This window comes from Nyctereutes procyonoides, unplaced genomic scaffold (genome assembly GCF_905146905.1).
Source record: "Nyctereutes procyonoides isolate TBG_1078 unplaced genomic scaffold, NYPRO_anot_genome, whole genome shotgun sequence".
NCBI classification, from domain to species: Eukaryota; Metazoa; Chordata; class Mammalia; order Carnivora; family Canidae; genus Nyctereutes; species Nyctereutes procyonoides.
Genome location: NW_026575036.1, coordinates 7603868 through 7619936, shown reverse-complemented (window position 1 = coordinate 7619936; position 16069 = coordinate 7603868). Strand labels below are relative to the sequence as shown.

Below are 16069 nucleotides of genomic sequence, written 5' to 3'. Positions count from 1 at the left end.
TTTTATGAAAAAATGGGGAGGGGGGAGAAATGAAATAGTCACCAATAAACATTCAGACAGAGCATCAAGACATGAGAGAACATACTCAAAAGCTTTAGCAATTACTTCTAACATGGCAGCAGTTTAAGGGTTAGTTGAAGTTATAGTATTAGAATTCAAGTCAGTTAGTCTATAAGCAATACTACAATTTATTCTACTTCGGATAAATTCTTTTTAAATTAATGATTAATTTAAAAGATGACGGACAGCTCTGGAAGCAAGAACCGCTGCTTCCGGTTTTCTTATTATGTAATAAATTCTATCATCGTATCAGTAAGCATTCTTTCCTTACCTTTTTAAGATGTCATTTCACTGAAGGCAAGGAATGGGCCGCTGTTTACCAACCACCTAATTCCTGGCACTAACTTTTCAAAAATCTTGACAGCTACCATCACCTTCAGAAAGGAAGCTCACTCTTCTCCCATATTCCTGTGTCCTGTCAACTGACATGGTGAAAACAGGTAGAGGCAGTATTTCTTCCTGTGATGCCTACCATCTTCTGTAACATTCACAGGTACAAAAGCCTATAAACTGCAGGGTGCTCACAATCTTTGTGTATATGTATGTGTGTATAAATATGTACTTAAATGTTCATAAACACATACATATATACATTTTTAAACTTTACTCACTCAAGTTATAGTTAGGATAAAATCTGGAAGCTGCACTTAAAGACAAACTGATTGTCATCTTATACACCTATGAGCCATACATAATTCCACTAGTTGTAAGACATATATGTAAGTCAACCACTGGCTTATAATAACTATTTTCACTTCTTCAGAATCAAGTATATTTTGTAAAATGCATCCTGTAAACATAATAAAGAGGTTGGCGAACTATGTATATTCATGCCAAATCTGGACCACTGCGTGGTCTTGTAAATAGTTTTACTGGAACACAGTCACACTCATTTATTAATGTATTACCTATGGCTGTGTTTGTGCTACAACAGAGCTGAACAGTCACAATGGAGACTATAATATGGTACACAAAGCCTAAAATATGTACTATCACACCTTACAGAAAAAGTTTGCCAACCCCTTTTATAACAGCAGCAGTCATGAGCTGCTAAGTATATACTCCAATGCTATATACTTTATACACATAACCCAAATTTTTCTCAGGAATCACCTGAAGTAGATATTACCTCTAAGTTAGAAATAAAGCATATTAAAAGTTCTAGATTATCAAAAAGTATAAGCACTGCATGGAAACCTGTTAAACATGCAGATTCCTTAGCCCATCTATGAAATTCTTGTTCAGTTAGTCTTAGATGGGACATAGAAGCCTGCATTTTTTTCCAAGTACTCTGGGTGATTCTGGTGCAGAGAGTCAGGGATCAAATATAAACAATAAAAAAATAAAATGGGGGTGCCTGGCTGGCTCAATCAGTGGAGCATGCAACTCTATATATCATGGTTGTTAAGTTCAGGCCTGATATTGGATGTAGAGATAACTTAATGATAAAATCTTTAAAAAGGGAAAAAGGGAAAATGATTTGTCTAGTATCACCTACTTCCACATGTGATTGAGCAGGAATGTGAACCTGTGTGTGCTTGGTTCTAACATCTACATTTTTTCCAATTTCTCTTAGTTGTAACTAAGCTCTTAATACATTTGCTTTCTAAGAGTTACTCAGAAATTCTTAATCTGGTGACAACATACAAAATCTAAGTTATTACAGTTGAAAAATACATGTGGAGACTTCAAGATGATCCACTATAAATTCATAGTTTAAAACTAAAATTTGCACTTCTGAAAAATGAAGGGTATGAAACATATTACGGAGAGAGATACTAAGTTTGATGATGTTAAAGCCAGTACCTTGGCTTTCATCTTACTATGCTTACATATTTATAACTCAAGTGGGTACAAAATACTGAAGTTTTAAACTCAAATCACATGAATCACTCAACAAGTGATAAATTAAAACACATCTATGAATATAATATGCAATATAATCATTTACCCTATGTAGAAATTAATTTAGCCTCAAAAGACTGCACCCTTGGCTTAGCCAGTTAAGGTAAAGAACTTCTGCAATCCCTATTTCTAATTTTAATTATCATCTTTGAAATTGCAGCTGTAAGTACTAATGCTACAGTCTAACTTTTTGCTCATTAAATTTACTAAATTTACAGCGTTTACAATTATTAATAAGCATAGTATGTTCTCCTTATAACTAAAAGCAAGTATGTCATACAGTTACATTACTTTAAAACCATTAGCTCCTAATTTCAAACAGATAGAAAATAATACACGTAACAAACCTCTTGCCACACTCTCATGAGTTTTAGATTTTACTTGAACATTCCAACTGTATTTTCTTAATCCTATGTATCAACTAATCACATAGCAATGGACTTTTTTAATGGATGCCATAAAGTCCAAACTTGCCTTCCTAAAAGACACTATAAAACCACTGTCAAGGAAAAATAACAGAACATATCCATAACTAACACACAAACATAACCACAAAGACAAGAAGAAACAAATGGTACACAATAGACTTCTTAAAGAAAAACTAAAAAATGTATCAAAATAGTTACATTTGTTGAACTGTGAAATTCTTCTGTGTAGGGAAGAAAAATTAGGCACAAAAATATGATTTAGGTTAACTTCTGGTAAAACAAACAAATGAATAACCTTGAAATCTTAAGAGTCAAACTGAAACAGAAAGATTTGTTTGAAAATATAAGAACTTTTCATATCACTGAAAACAGTTTAGATAAGCAACTGATTAAAAGTAAAAATGCATTTTTTTTTTAACTTAAGACAAAGTAATCTGATTTTTTTGGTCCCTTATATTTTAGTTTTATAAACAAGTTTGGTCTGTGAAATGAATATGCAAAAGAAACTTATAAAATAAAAATATGAAAAGGTAAAATATATTCCAAAGGAAATAAGATTCTCTTTGATTATCTTGCAGTTAAAAATAAAGCTGAGTGTCCACTTCAAACGTAAGATGAAGTCCCTCACTTGAAATTCCATTATATAAATTGTGTTATTTGGTTTTGCACTGAACTTAAAAGCTAATACATCGCTTTAATGTATAACTAATACTCTTGTCTCACAAATGGCCTTGAGATTTGGTTACTAGTATATAATGAGTATACATGTGACAATTATATATAATAAATGGATAGTAAATAATAAATAGGACACTGTCAAGCACTACATGTTTTAAGGTACACCTTTAAGATTTTTTTAATGTTTCCACACAAAGACCTCCAACATTCAAAATAAAGATGTCAGCTTAATGTATTCTAAAAAATAAAACTTCTAATCCACATTAAAATATAAAATATAAAAGGTACTCGAACATGTTTTTAAGAATATATGCTTCAGTCTACCATCCTTGACAGTGCTCTTTGGTTAATTTTCTTCAAGTCAAAGTCAGTTACAAATATGAACAATCTTTGCATTTGAACAGTCTCATGTTACAATCAAGTAAGAATGGTCATAAATAGTAATTTAATAGAATTTATGACCATTTCATCAGAATTGTTTGGCTTTAGCATTCTCACAAAAGCACAATTTTGATTTAAAATAATCTTCCAACTACAATGACTATTCTCAAAACTGTTTCCTTTAAAATGAAAGTTTCACAATTTCAGACTTTTTAAATTAATACTAATCCTTCAACCATAATTACATTTTCCAATTTCAATTTATTATTGAAGGGGCATCTATATTTTAGCAACCAAACCTCAAACCACTTTTATCCAATACCGTAATACAACCACAAGTGTTTCTTAAATATGTAAACAGAGAATTTGAATACAGCAAGATATGAACAATTACAGAAAACATTTCATCAAAAATATCACTGTCTATACCTCAAAAAATATTAAAACTATTTACCAAAGCTTCTTGATTACTACTTTAATAGATATAAATTTCAGCAAGTACAAATAACATTTCCTCCATCTGTAGCTCTCTTTAGCATCAAAATATCTAACAAATCAGCACAATAAACAAATAGAAAACCTGGAGACAAATTTGTTTCTAATACTGTCATCCTTCCCAACACTGAGAAAATTCTGTATTTATTAAGAGCACTGCAATGTCAGTTGGTTTTTCAATAACCCCCATTACAAGAAGGTACATTTTCAAACCATGAATTAAAAGATTTTACAGTTAAATTTAAAAACAAAGTCATTTTATCATTTTTCATTTAAGACTCTTAACAAGAATCACACTCTAATAAATGTTTTATACAAATATAGAGAATATATATTAATTTAGCACAGTTACCACGATTTTATAACCTAAAAGAAAATCTTTAAAGACTTCATGAATATTTTTAATCCTTACATCTGCATTAAATTTATTTACTGATACAAAGATCAAAGGACCATTAAGAACATCAAAGGAATCAACTTTACTTACTGATAAGGTCAGATACCTACCTTGTTTCTCATTGTAGATTATATTCTTACACAATAGGTCATTATGGCAAAGCACAACAGGTGAGCCCAGGTTGGAAAGAATCTCCTTCATCCAAGTCATTTCTTCCTGAAGAATCTGAGAGCTTGGGATATCACTTAAGAACCTTTCAGTTAAAAAAATAAAATAAAATAAAGTTATATATTGCTTATATTGACTTTTTCAAGTTTAAAGATTAAAATCTATTTTTTAAAGATTTTATTTATTAAAAACAAAGGGGGGGAGCAGAGACACAGGCAGAGGGGGAAGCAAGGCTCCATGCAGGGAGCCTGATGTGGGACTCAATCCTGGGTCTCCAGGATCACACCCTGGGCCAAAGGCAGTATTAAACCGCTAAGCCACCAGGGCTGCCCTAAAATCTATTTTTAGTAAAATCTTTCCATTCAAGTGCATAGACTCCTGAATTAAAACAGGCCATTACAAAAGTTGGAATAAAGGAAAATCTTATTTCATGAACTTAATATGAATAAAAAGAAACTGGGGATCCCTGGGTGGCGCAGCAGTTTGGCGCCTGCCTTTGGCCAAGAGCGCGATCCTGGAGACCCGGGATCGAATCCCATGTCGGGCTCCCGGTGCATGGAGCCTGCTTCTCTCTCTGCCTCTCTCTCTCTCTCTCTCTCTCTCACTGTGTGCCTATCATAAATAAATAAAAATTAAAAAAAAAAAAAGAAACTAAGCAACTTAAAACACAGGGCAGAAATGTAAAAAATCATTTATTACAAAATTGAAGGAGGAACTCCTGGGTGGCTCAGTGGTTGAGTATCTGCCTTCAGGTCAGGTCATAATCCCAGGGTCCTGGGATGGAGTCCCGCATCAGGCTCCTTGCAGAGAACCTACTTCTCCCTCTGCCTCAGTCTCTGCCTCTCTCTCTCTCTCTCTCTCTCTCCATGTGTCTCTCATAAATAAATAAAATCTTTAAAAAAATACAGGGAGGAAAAAAAAAATACAGGGAGGAAATATGTATATTTAATGGCTAGCATTTACTGAGCACTATTCTAAATGTTTAACAGTTATCTCCAAGACACAAAGTTTATTTTTTAAAGATTTTTTATTTATTTATTCATGAGAGACAGAGAGAGAGAGGCAGAGTCACACACAGACAGACGGAGAAGGCTCCTCACAGGGAGCCCGATGCAGAACTCGATCCCCGGACCCAGGATCCCACCCTGAGCTGAAGGCAGTGCTCAACCACTGAGCTACCCAGGAGTCCAAGATACAAAGAGTTAATAAAAAAGAGGTTTAAGTATATTATTTAAAGTTATAAAGACAGTTTATTAAAAAAACTAAAATGTCTACGGGAAGGGTGAATGTAGTACAAATCAGCTAAATTTACCTATCAAAGTCAACAGACTATCACTATTAATAAACCTAATCAATTCTATGATAATCATCAGATATTGTCTATGAAATCATATCTAGAATACTCCATTATCTATTATAGAAATAGTTTCAAAGTAATGAGACTGGGAAGTCTGGTAGGCAGAGTAGCAAAGAGGACTAGAGTTCATGGCTTTTTAATCCTACAGTCTTCTGTACTATTTATTACACTATATTTATACTCATTTGATAAAAATAAAATGAAACAAAAATAGAGTGCTACCACTCATTCCTCAATAGCACCATCTGGCTTACAAAATTGCTGTTAGTTTATGCTTCCTCTTCCCTTAACACTTTAAGCCAAGTTTTCTTCATTCTTTCTCTACACTCAAATTAGCACCTTACTTTTCCAATGTACAATATAATAAAGACTGTCCATGAACTTAATTTTAATAAAGTGGCCTACTTAGATGTTTGCTGCCTGTATTTGCCAATGTTGCATTCTTCTCTAAACACAGCTTCCAAATACAATCCTTATACACTCTTTTCAAAATGGTGTAATTGTTCAAGAACCTATTTAAAAGGTAAAGAGTTGAACAGAAATAATAGAACTCAAAGGATTGAACATAATTACAATTATATACAAACAAAAAGGAACAGAAGAAAATATGAAACATATTTCTAATATTTTAACTGTTTTTAACATTTTCGTTGTATATTATCTATTAGGGCAGAGTGCTTTTTGCGCTCTGTTCTACATTGTACATACTAACTCAATGAGCCGTCATAAAAACTCTAAAAGGTAAATATACTACTCTTATTTCCATTTTACTTCTGCCCCAGCTTATAAAGCAGAACTGTTAACTGGCAGAATTAAGGCTTCATCCTAGGCAGGCTGCCTCCAGCATCTTGTGCTCTTAATCCACACAATACTACACTGTCTCTAAACTCTGCATTATCTTAAAAAGTCGAGAAAATCATACATTCACTATTGCCAATACTTCATTATTTTTAAATTTTTCAATAGAATTCTTCAATAAAATTGCTATTTCAAAAGAGGATTTTGTGTTTTTACACTATCACGTCTTAGAATCTAGCACACTGGACACACTTAGACAAATGTTTATCTATCCCAGTTAATGGCTATCTACTATCCCTAACAAATTCAAAGTTTGACAAACCACCTGCAAATAAACACATATACACTGAGTGAATCAAACTAATCTCTAAAATAATCCAATTCAACAGAATAATACAGCGATTTTTCTCTAATAAATAGTAAAAAGAGAAACATGAAAAACTCTATAGGTCCTCTCTGTCTCTATTGTTCTTAGATGAAAATTTCCTGAATACAAAAGTTGGAGTATGTTTTAGACATAAGAAGAAAATAAAATTCCTAATTTTTGTCCTAGTAGTAATCAGACTATAAAAATATGTTCATATAAGATTCTAAATACTAATTTACAGGATGCCTCGGTGGCTCATCAGTTGATCTGCCTTTGACTCAGATTGTGATCCTGGGTTCCCGGGATCAAGTCCCGTACTAGGATCCCCACAGGGAGCCTGCATCACCCTATGTCTCTGCCTCCCTCTCTCCCTCCCTCCCTCTCTCTCTCTCTCTCTCTCTCTCTCTCTCTCTCTCTCCCCCCCCCCCGTGTGTCTGTCATGAATAAATAAAATCTTAAAAAATAAATCAATAAATAAATACTAATTTACAATTTTTTTATACAAAGAATAATAAAATACCTTACTTGGAACCTGGGGAGTCAGTTTTACAAAAGCTGAGTAAGGGCAGCCCAGGTGCTTCTCCCTCTGCCTGTGTCTGTTCCTGTGTGTGTGTGTGTGTGTGTGTGTCTCATGAATAAATAAAATCTTAAAAAAAAAAAAAAGCTGAGTAAGACTCCTGTAACTGAATTTTCAACCTCATAATAGATTTGAATAGTCTCAGTAAACTAAGACAATCCAAATGTTTTCACACTCCAATATTACTACACTGCACCAATGTAAATCTTCTGGCATACTTAAAACAGCTTTGAATAGGGATGCCTGGGTGATTCAGTGGCTGAGTGTCTGCCTTTGGCTCAGGTTCCTGGGATGGAGCGCCGCAACAGGCTCACCTTGGGGAGCCAGCTTTGCCCTCTTCCTATGTCTCTGCCTGCCTCTGTGTCCCTTCGTGAATAAATAAAATCTTAAAAGATAAACAAATAAATAATAAACAGCTTTGAACAAAAAGAATTTTTTAAAAAGGGCTCCATCACCAACTCACTCCATGCATAAAGTACCATTCCTAGCAATCGTAACACTATGTTTACTTCTAAATAAATATATTTGTTTCTTGGCTGGGTACCTCTACCCACTCCCTACCTCTGGCTTTTGTAGGGTGTTTTTTCTGTTTTGCTTTGGTTTTGAGTTGGGTGGGGAGAGGGGCGGTTATATTTCTGTAGTGCCACCTGAAGGTCAAATGAATCAGGGCTAATTTAATCAAATGTGAAAAGAGCAACCAACCAGACTTTATACACAAAAATCTTGTAAGCTATCTCTGAAACCTTTTATGTATAGAAAAACAAGGCTGAAACAATTTCAAATGTAAAAGTAAATTTACCTTTTATTAAGGTCTTCATCTGCAAATCCTGTGGGAATGAGAGAGAAATATTTTCCCATCTTTAGCCATAGATTAGATTTGGGAATCCAGCCATTGTGTGCATGGATAGCATGGATTTTAGCAAGCTGACGTGCTATGAGCCTGTTTTAAAACAAAACAGCATAAAAAGAAAATAATAAGCATCATAGGGTTCATGAGTAAACTAAAATAACTTAGTATGCATTTGATAACATGATTTCATTTTTACCTAGTCAAAGTAATTTGTGTCAAGTCAACGCTCACAAGAAGAGGCAAACAAATGTTTCAAAGCATCAGTAGGAAGAAACACCTACAATTAATTCAGTCAACAAATAATCATGTCCAAAAGAGGGTGAGCGTCTGAAAGTAGGTGGTCTATTCTGATTAGATAAGCAATGGTTAGGACCAACAGGACAATACATAATTACAAATTATTTCAAGGCCTATATTACACATTAATCAGATACATTTAAATTGCACTGAGTCCTTTGAATTTTGAGCCTTTGTAGTCACTGAGGTTAAAGGACAAAAGAGGGCTAAAGTAAAAAGGTCACTGGCAGGTAAATGGGTTTTATTTTTTTTTTAATTTTTTTATTTATTTATGATAGTCACACATAGAGAGAGAGAGGCAGAGACACAGGCAGAGGGAGAAGCAGGCTCCATGCACCGGGAGCCCGACGTGGGACTCGATCCCGGGTCTCCAGGATCACGCCCTGGGCCAAAGGCAGGCGCCAAACCGCTGCGCCACCCAGGGATCCCCAGGTAAATGGGTTTTAGAAGTTATTTTCTACAACTGTGTTAAAGACAAATTGCCTTAACAAACATTAAGATTTCATGATGTCAGAATCAATTTCCTGGAACCAAACAACAAAATAATTTGAAACTGTATATACCTGTATCCATGCTATCTTTGTATCCTGTAGAACCCAAAAGAGCACATGCTAATATAAGTATATAAAACAGAAATAAGTTACCAAACAGCCTATATAGACTAGTAGGTGGGAAAATGAGTTAAAGTACTACAAATTAAAGAACTTAAAAACTGGCTGGTTTGAAGATGCTCATAATCTAATGTAATGCTCCTCACAGCATTACATAGTTCTAGGACCAATAACATAGGGCCACCTAGGAATGTCTGAGCCCCCCCCCCCACTTCAGATCTACTGAATCACAATCTTTGAGAGTGGGCCCCAGTTCACTGCACTTATTTTTTTAAAGATTTTATTTATTTATTTGAGAGAGAAAGTGAGAGCATGAGCAGGGTGGGAGGCTGAAGGAAAGGAACAAGCAGATTCCCCACTGAGTAAGGAGCCAAAGCAAGACGCAATCCCAGGATCCTGGATCAAAGGCTCAACCAATTGAGCCACCCAGGTACCCAGCAGCATTCTGCATTTTAAACAAGATCTCAAAAAAGAAACAAAAATAATAATAAAAAAAAATAAACAAGATCTCCAGATTACCTTAATCCACTGTAAAGTTGGAGAAACACTGATATAATGAATGATCCGATTCTGCAGCATGGCTCCATATGGAAAACAAACTTTGGAAACTTAAAAAAACAGAGGCATAGGTACTACCTCTAGAAATTCTGACTTAATTGATCTAGAGTATACAGCCAAGGCATCAAGATATTTAAAAGCTCCCTGGAGTGTCTGGGTAGCTCAGTCAGTTAAGCACCCAACTCTTTATTTTGGCTCAGGTCATGATCTCAGGGTTATAAGATTGAGCCCATGATAGCTCCACACTGGGTATGGAGCCTGCTTAAGATTCTGTCTCCTTCTCCCTCTGCCCCTCCCTCCACCTTCCTCTAAAAAAAAAAGTTTAAAGTTTCTCAAATGATTTAATATGCAAAAGTATTTGACAGCTGTTCGATTAAGACATACAGAGAATCTAGCATTGCAGTATTGTGATTAAATACACATTTTTATACTACAGTGAATATTATTTACCTAGTTTCTAGTAACAAAGGAGTTCTGATTTTCCTTTGAAGAAACCTTCATCGCCTTCACTTTTAGTTCATGGGTTCATCCAGAACTGACCTCAATCCAAACTCTATCCCATCTGCAGCACTAATTTTAGGAGTTAAGATACAACACAGACTTGCCCAGAGCATTCCATCCTTCTATATTTGTTCCCCAATGATTGGTTCTGAGCATATTACTCAAACTAAGCCAAAAGGTTTGATCTCAGGAACTCTGACTGATGCTATTGATTTGGGCTGAAGCTATTAGAAAAAAGAATGCCAGGCAGACTGGGTGGCTCAGCGGTTTGCCTTCAGCCCAGGGCCTGATCCTAGAGCCCAGGGACTGAGACCCACGTCAGGCTCCCTGCATGGAGCCTGCTTCTCCCTCTGCCACTCTTGCACGCGCTCTCGCTCTCTCTCTCTCTCTGTGTGTGTTTCTCATGAATAAATAAAATAAAAATCTTAAAAAAAAAAAAAAAAAAAGAAAAGAAAAAGAATGCCCTGTTCTCTATTCTCCTCCCACCATGGCTGAACTGATCAGATAAGCCTGCAACTGCTGATAATTATAATTGCCATCCCTTTTTTTTTTTAAGGTTTTATTTTCAAGTAATCTCTAAACCCAACAAGAGGCCCGAACCCACAACCCTGAGAACAAGAGCCTCACGCTCCACCAAGGTACCCCTATAATTGCCATTCTTGAGGAAAATCTGCCAGAATATAAAGCTAACTCAGAATAAAATAGAAGAGTAATACTCCCCTAAAAACAATGTTAGAGTCCCTGGATCCACCCATGCTTGAACTCAGTATTCTCAGTTATATGTACCAATAAATTCCTTCTTCATTAAGTCAGTTTGGATTTTCCAATTATCAAGAGATCAGTGGGTAAAGCTTGACTGAGCTTGATTGAGACACTTGATTTCAGGGTTGTTGCTTCGAGTCACATATTGGATGTAGAGATTACTTAAGAAAAAAATCTTAAAATAAATTAACATTTCCCCCAAGAAGCCAACAAGTATAAGATAGCCAACAAGCATAAGAAAAAATAACTAATCACCAAACAAATGAAAATCAAAACCCCAATGATATAACACCCCATAGCCATTGGGAGGATAAGTGCCGGCAAGGATACAGAGAAACTGCAGTCTTGTGCAATATTAGTGGGAATGTAAAATGGTGCAGTTGATAAAAATAGTATGGTAGTTCCTCAAAAAAATAAAAATAGAATTACCATATGATCCAACAATTCCACTTCTGGCTATATATCCAAAAAAATTGAAGTCTTGAAAAGATATTTATATACCTATGTTCATAACACCCTTATTTATTCACAATAGCTAAAAAGGTGGAAGTAACCCAAATGTCCATCCATGGATGAATGGATAAACAAAACATAGTATATACATAAAATGGAGTATGAGTCTTAAAAAAGGAAGAAAATTCTAACATGCTACAACATGGATGAACCCTGAAGACACTGTGCTAAGTGAAATAAAACAAAAAGACAAAAGTGTGATTCCACTTGATGAAATACTTACAGCAAATTAATACTGACTGGAAACAGAATGATGATCGCTAAGTCTGGAGGTAGGGGAGTATTGGAAAGCTCCATTTTAATGCATATAAAATTTAATTTTGTAAGATGAAAATACTTGTGGAGACAGGTTGCAAAACAGTACCAATGTACTTAATAATACTTAATGGTATACTATAAAAATGATTAAGATGGTAAAGTTATATGTATTTTACAGTTGAAAAGAAACTTTTATTTTTTTTTTAAAAGAAACTTTTAGTTTGCTGCCCAGCACCTCCACCAAAAGAAAAATTTTTTTAAATTAAATGGTTATAAAAACATAGTTCTTGGGACACCTGGGTGGCTCAGTGGTTGAGCATCTGCCTTTGGTTCAGGTCATGATCCTGGGGTTCTGGGATCCAGTCTTGCATCAAGCTCCCTACAGAGAGCCTGCTTCTCCCTCTGCCTATGTCTCTGCCCTCTCTGTGTCTCTCATGAATAAATAAATAAAATCTTTAAAATACATATATATACATATATAGTTCTTAACAAGACTTGATTTGTTCAATTGTTTTCTATTAGTAAAATTTATATACAACTGAAAAATTTATAAAAAATCTCATTAATGTAATTCTGCACTACTTAATAAACCATGAATTTTTATTTGTATATTAAGAAGGTAATTGGGACGCCTGGGTGGCTCAGCAGTTGAGCATCTGCCTTTGGCTCAGGGCGTGATCCCAGAGTCCTGAGACAGAGTCCCACATCCACGCTCCCAGCATGGAGCCTGCTTCTCCCTCTGGCTATGTCTCTGTCTCTGTCTCTCTCTCTGTCTTTCATGAATAACAAAAATCTTTTAAAAAATGTTTTAAAAGAAGGTAATAAAACTTACTTAAAGATTTCTGATTTTCACTATCATAGATTGGTCGGTCCTTCTTCTACCTGATCTCAGTAAGGCTTTAATGCACTAACATCAAGGCAAATGCTACTTTAAAATCCCATCTTCCAGGCAGCTCAGGTGGCTCAGTGGTTTAGCGCCACCTTCAGACCAGAGTCTGATCCTGGAGACCCGGGATCGAGCCACGTTGGGCTCTCTGCATGGAGCCTGCTTCTCCCTTTGCCTGTCTGTCTCCCTCTCTCTCTCATAAATAAAATCTTTAAAATAAATAAATAAAATAAAATAAAATCCCATCCTCAATAAAGCAAAACATTTGAAAATTTGAAGGCTTCAGAGAATTTTTTTTAAATATCCACTAATACTAATTGCCCCCACTCTTGGAAACTTTTAAAAAGTTAAGAGCATTATAATAATAACAGGAATTTTTTTAATTGAGAAATAATCCATAATCCTACCACTCCAATAGTTTCATTTTTAACACACTCCCTTTCGATTTTCACATAAGCAAATTATTGTGTGACTGTAGCCACAGTTCAGTTATTAAGCTGATTTCTTCCTCTTAGCTTTACATCAGCCATTCTGCATATTTTAGACACTGTTCAAACTTATTTTAATAGTAGCATATTTATTTGTGCTGATGTGCCTTGGTTATAACCAAATATAAGAACTGTTATAACATAAACATACAACTTTCTTTTATAAATTATATATTATATCATATATCGCCCTGACTTCCAAAACTGCCAATATTACTTGTAACTCACGATATACCAGTTCCACTACAATACGTTCCAGCACTGGAAGTCAGTGATTTCTAGTTATGCTCTTTGATAAATGTGTAATAATTCATTTTAAACTGCATTTCCTCCCATCATGTCTGTTGCTGGGTACTTTTTAATTAAACCGCAGGCAGGATTCCTAGTAAAAAGCAACTTTCAGAGAAACATCTGATGAGAAAAATTCCTAAACATCTGTGAATTTTTATTTAAACATCTGTGAATTTTTAAAAATTTTCTGAAGGTCTCTGTAATACTTGATTGCCACAGAAAAGTTCAAATAAAGCAAATCATGATAAATTTCTATAAACTGAATTACTAAGTGTTAACCTGGTACAACTCATCTTTATCTATCATACCATTCCCTCACAGTCTCTACCATGCTCTGCTTCTTCCTTTCAAGTCCAGTTCAGGGACACCTCAGTGGCTCAGTCAGTTAAGTGTATACCTTTGGCTCAGGTCATGATCATAGGGGTCCTGGGATTGAGCCCTGCATCAGGCTCCCTGCTCAGTGGGGAGCCTGCTTCTCCCTCTCCCTCCCCTCGCCCCGCACTTATGCTGTTCTCTATCTTTCTCTCTAATAAATAAAATCTTAAAAAAAAAATAATTTTGGGATCCCTGGGTGGCGCAGAGGTTTAGCACCTGCCTTTGGCCCAGGGTGCGATCCTGGAGACCCGGGATCAAATCCCACGTCGGGCTCCCGGTGCATGGAGCCTGCTTCTTCCTCTGCCTGTGTCTCTGCCTCTCTCTCTCTCTGTGTGTGTGACTATCATAAATAAATAAAAATTAAAAAAATTAAAAAAAAAATTTTAAAGTCCAGTTCAGAAGTGATCTCACTGAAACACTGCCTGATTTCCCCAGTATACCACAGTAAACTCTATATATCTTTTCTGAAAATCATTTCTGTTCTTCTGTGTATACTATTTAGCTTACTTTTTTCTTTTTTTAAAAGATTTTATTTATTTACACACAGAGAGAGAGAGAGAGAGACAGAGAGAGAGAGAGGCAGAGACACCGGCAGAGGGAGAAGCAGGCTCCATGCAGGGAGCCCGATGTGGGACTCGAGCCCGGGACTCCAGGATGGCGCCCTGAGCCAAAGGCAGATGCTTACCCACTAAGCCACCCAGATGTCACAGCTTACTTTTTTCTAAGATTATTGTCACACACTGCAAATTACTAGGAGAGCATGGACAGTCTGAATTCCTTTTCTTTCCCTAGACTAAACATAAATATAAATCAGATTTCTTATATTCCAAGTAAATACTCTTGCAATCACAATACAGGCAAGTAGCTAGGTGAGAATGAACCAAAGCAGGAGAGCACTGTAGACCTTGACCTTAGGCTCAATCAACATTTACTAAAGCTATGATTAATCAGCCTGGATTACTGGCTGCAGATCAGCTTACCTAGTAACAATGGCTCAAATGTGACACCTAAGTAATCTGAAATTAGAAATAAACCTTATTAATTAATAAATCAAAGACCCATTTTTATCATAAATATATGAAATTCATTTTTTAAAGGAGAAAAGCTAAATATAAGTACATCATCCTAAATTTAGATCCCTAACCTCTTCTGGAGCTCTAGAATTATCATTTATTCAATTGCTTACTTGATATTTTTTTTAAAAGTACCTCACTGTACATATTTGAAAATAAAACATTCTTTTCTAAAATCATTTACATTTCGGGATCCCTGGGTGGCGCAGCGGTTTGGCGCCTGCCTTTGGCCCAGGGCGCGATCCTGGAGACCCAGGATCGAATCCCACGTCGGGCTCCCAGTGCATGGAGCCTGCTTCTCCTTCTGCCCGTGTCTCTGCCTCTCTCTCTCTCTCTCTGTGACTATCATAAATAAATAAAAATTTAAAAAGTCAATTCTCTAAATAAATAAATAAATAAATAAAATCATTTACATTTCAACTATTTTATTAATATGCCCTTCCCTCGATTAGCCCTTTCTATACTCTGTTCTCCAGTAATTAACAAAACCTTCTGAACACTTAAATATCCCATGAAAGAATTACAACATAATCTGAAACAAATTTAATTGCAAAATAAGGATAAATAGCCAGTGTTATTACTCATAGTGTTAACTAACCATAATCTATCATCTTGTTTTGCTTCCTTTCTCAACCCCCATTCTATCGTTTTTCAAAATTGTGAGTCAACTCAATTGTGAATCAACTTCATTGTAAGCCAATTGTCATAGAACTTAATTAAAAGTATTGCTTTTTGGTCTCTAACGGCATTCTTTTTCAAATGAAATGTGTATATGCCTGTATTAATATCATAAATGCATATTCTAAATAAGTAGATCTAACTGAAAGTATAGGAAAAGACTTCTAGGAGACTTTTATTTAGAGCAGTTTTAGGTTCACAGCAAAAACTGAGAAGGTTCAGAGATTTCCCATACGCTCCCTACCCAAAAGAAGCTCACCTCCTCCATTATCAACATCCTCCACCATAGCAGTACATTTGTTGCAAAAGAAGAACCC

At 35.4% G+C, this 16069-nt stretch overlaps 1 protein-coding gene across 1 annotated transcript in view; it reads right to left on the bottom strand.

Annotated features, from left to right (window-relative positions):
* Nucleotides 1–16069, bottom strand: part of ETNK1 (ethanolamine kinase 1) — a 64614-nt gene that overhangs the window by 19704 nt on the left and 28841 nt on the right. Inside the window, exons 3-4 of the mRNA XM_055318660.1 lie at nucleotides 8411–8551; nucleotides 4455–4597 (exon numbers count right to left, since the gene is read on the bottom strand). Of these exons, the coding sequence (XP_055174635.1) occupies nucleotides 4455–4597; nucleotides 8411–8551 (284 nt within the window). The remainder of the gene's footprint in view (nucleotides 1–4454; nucleotides 4598–8410; nucleotides 8552–16069) is intronic.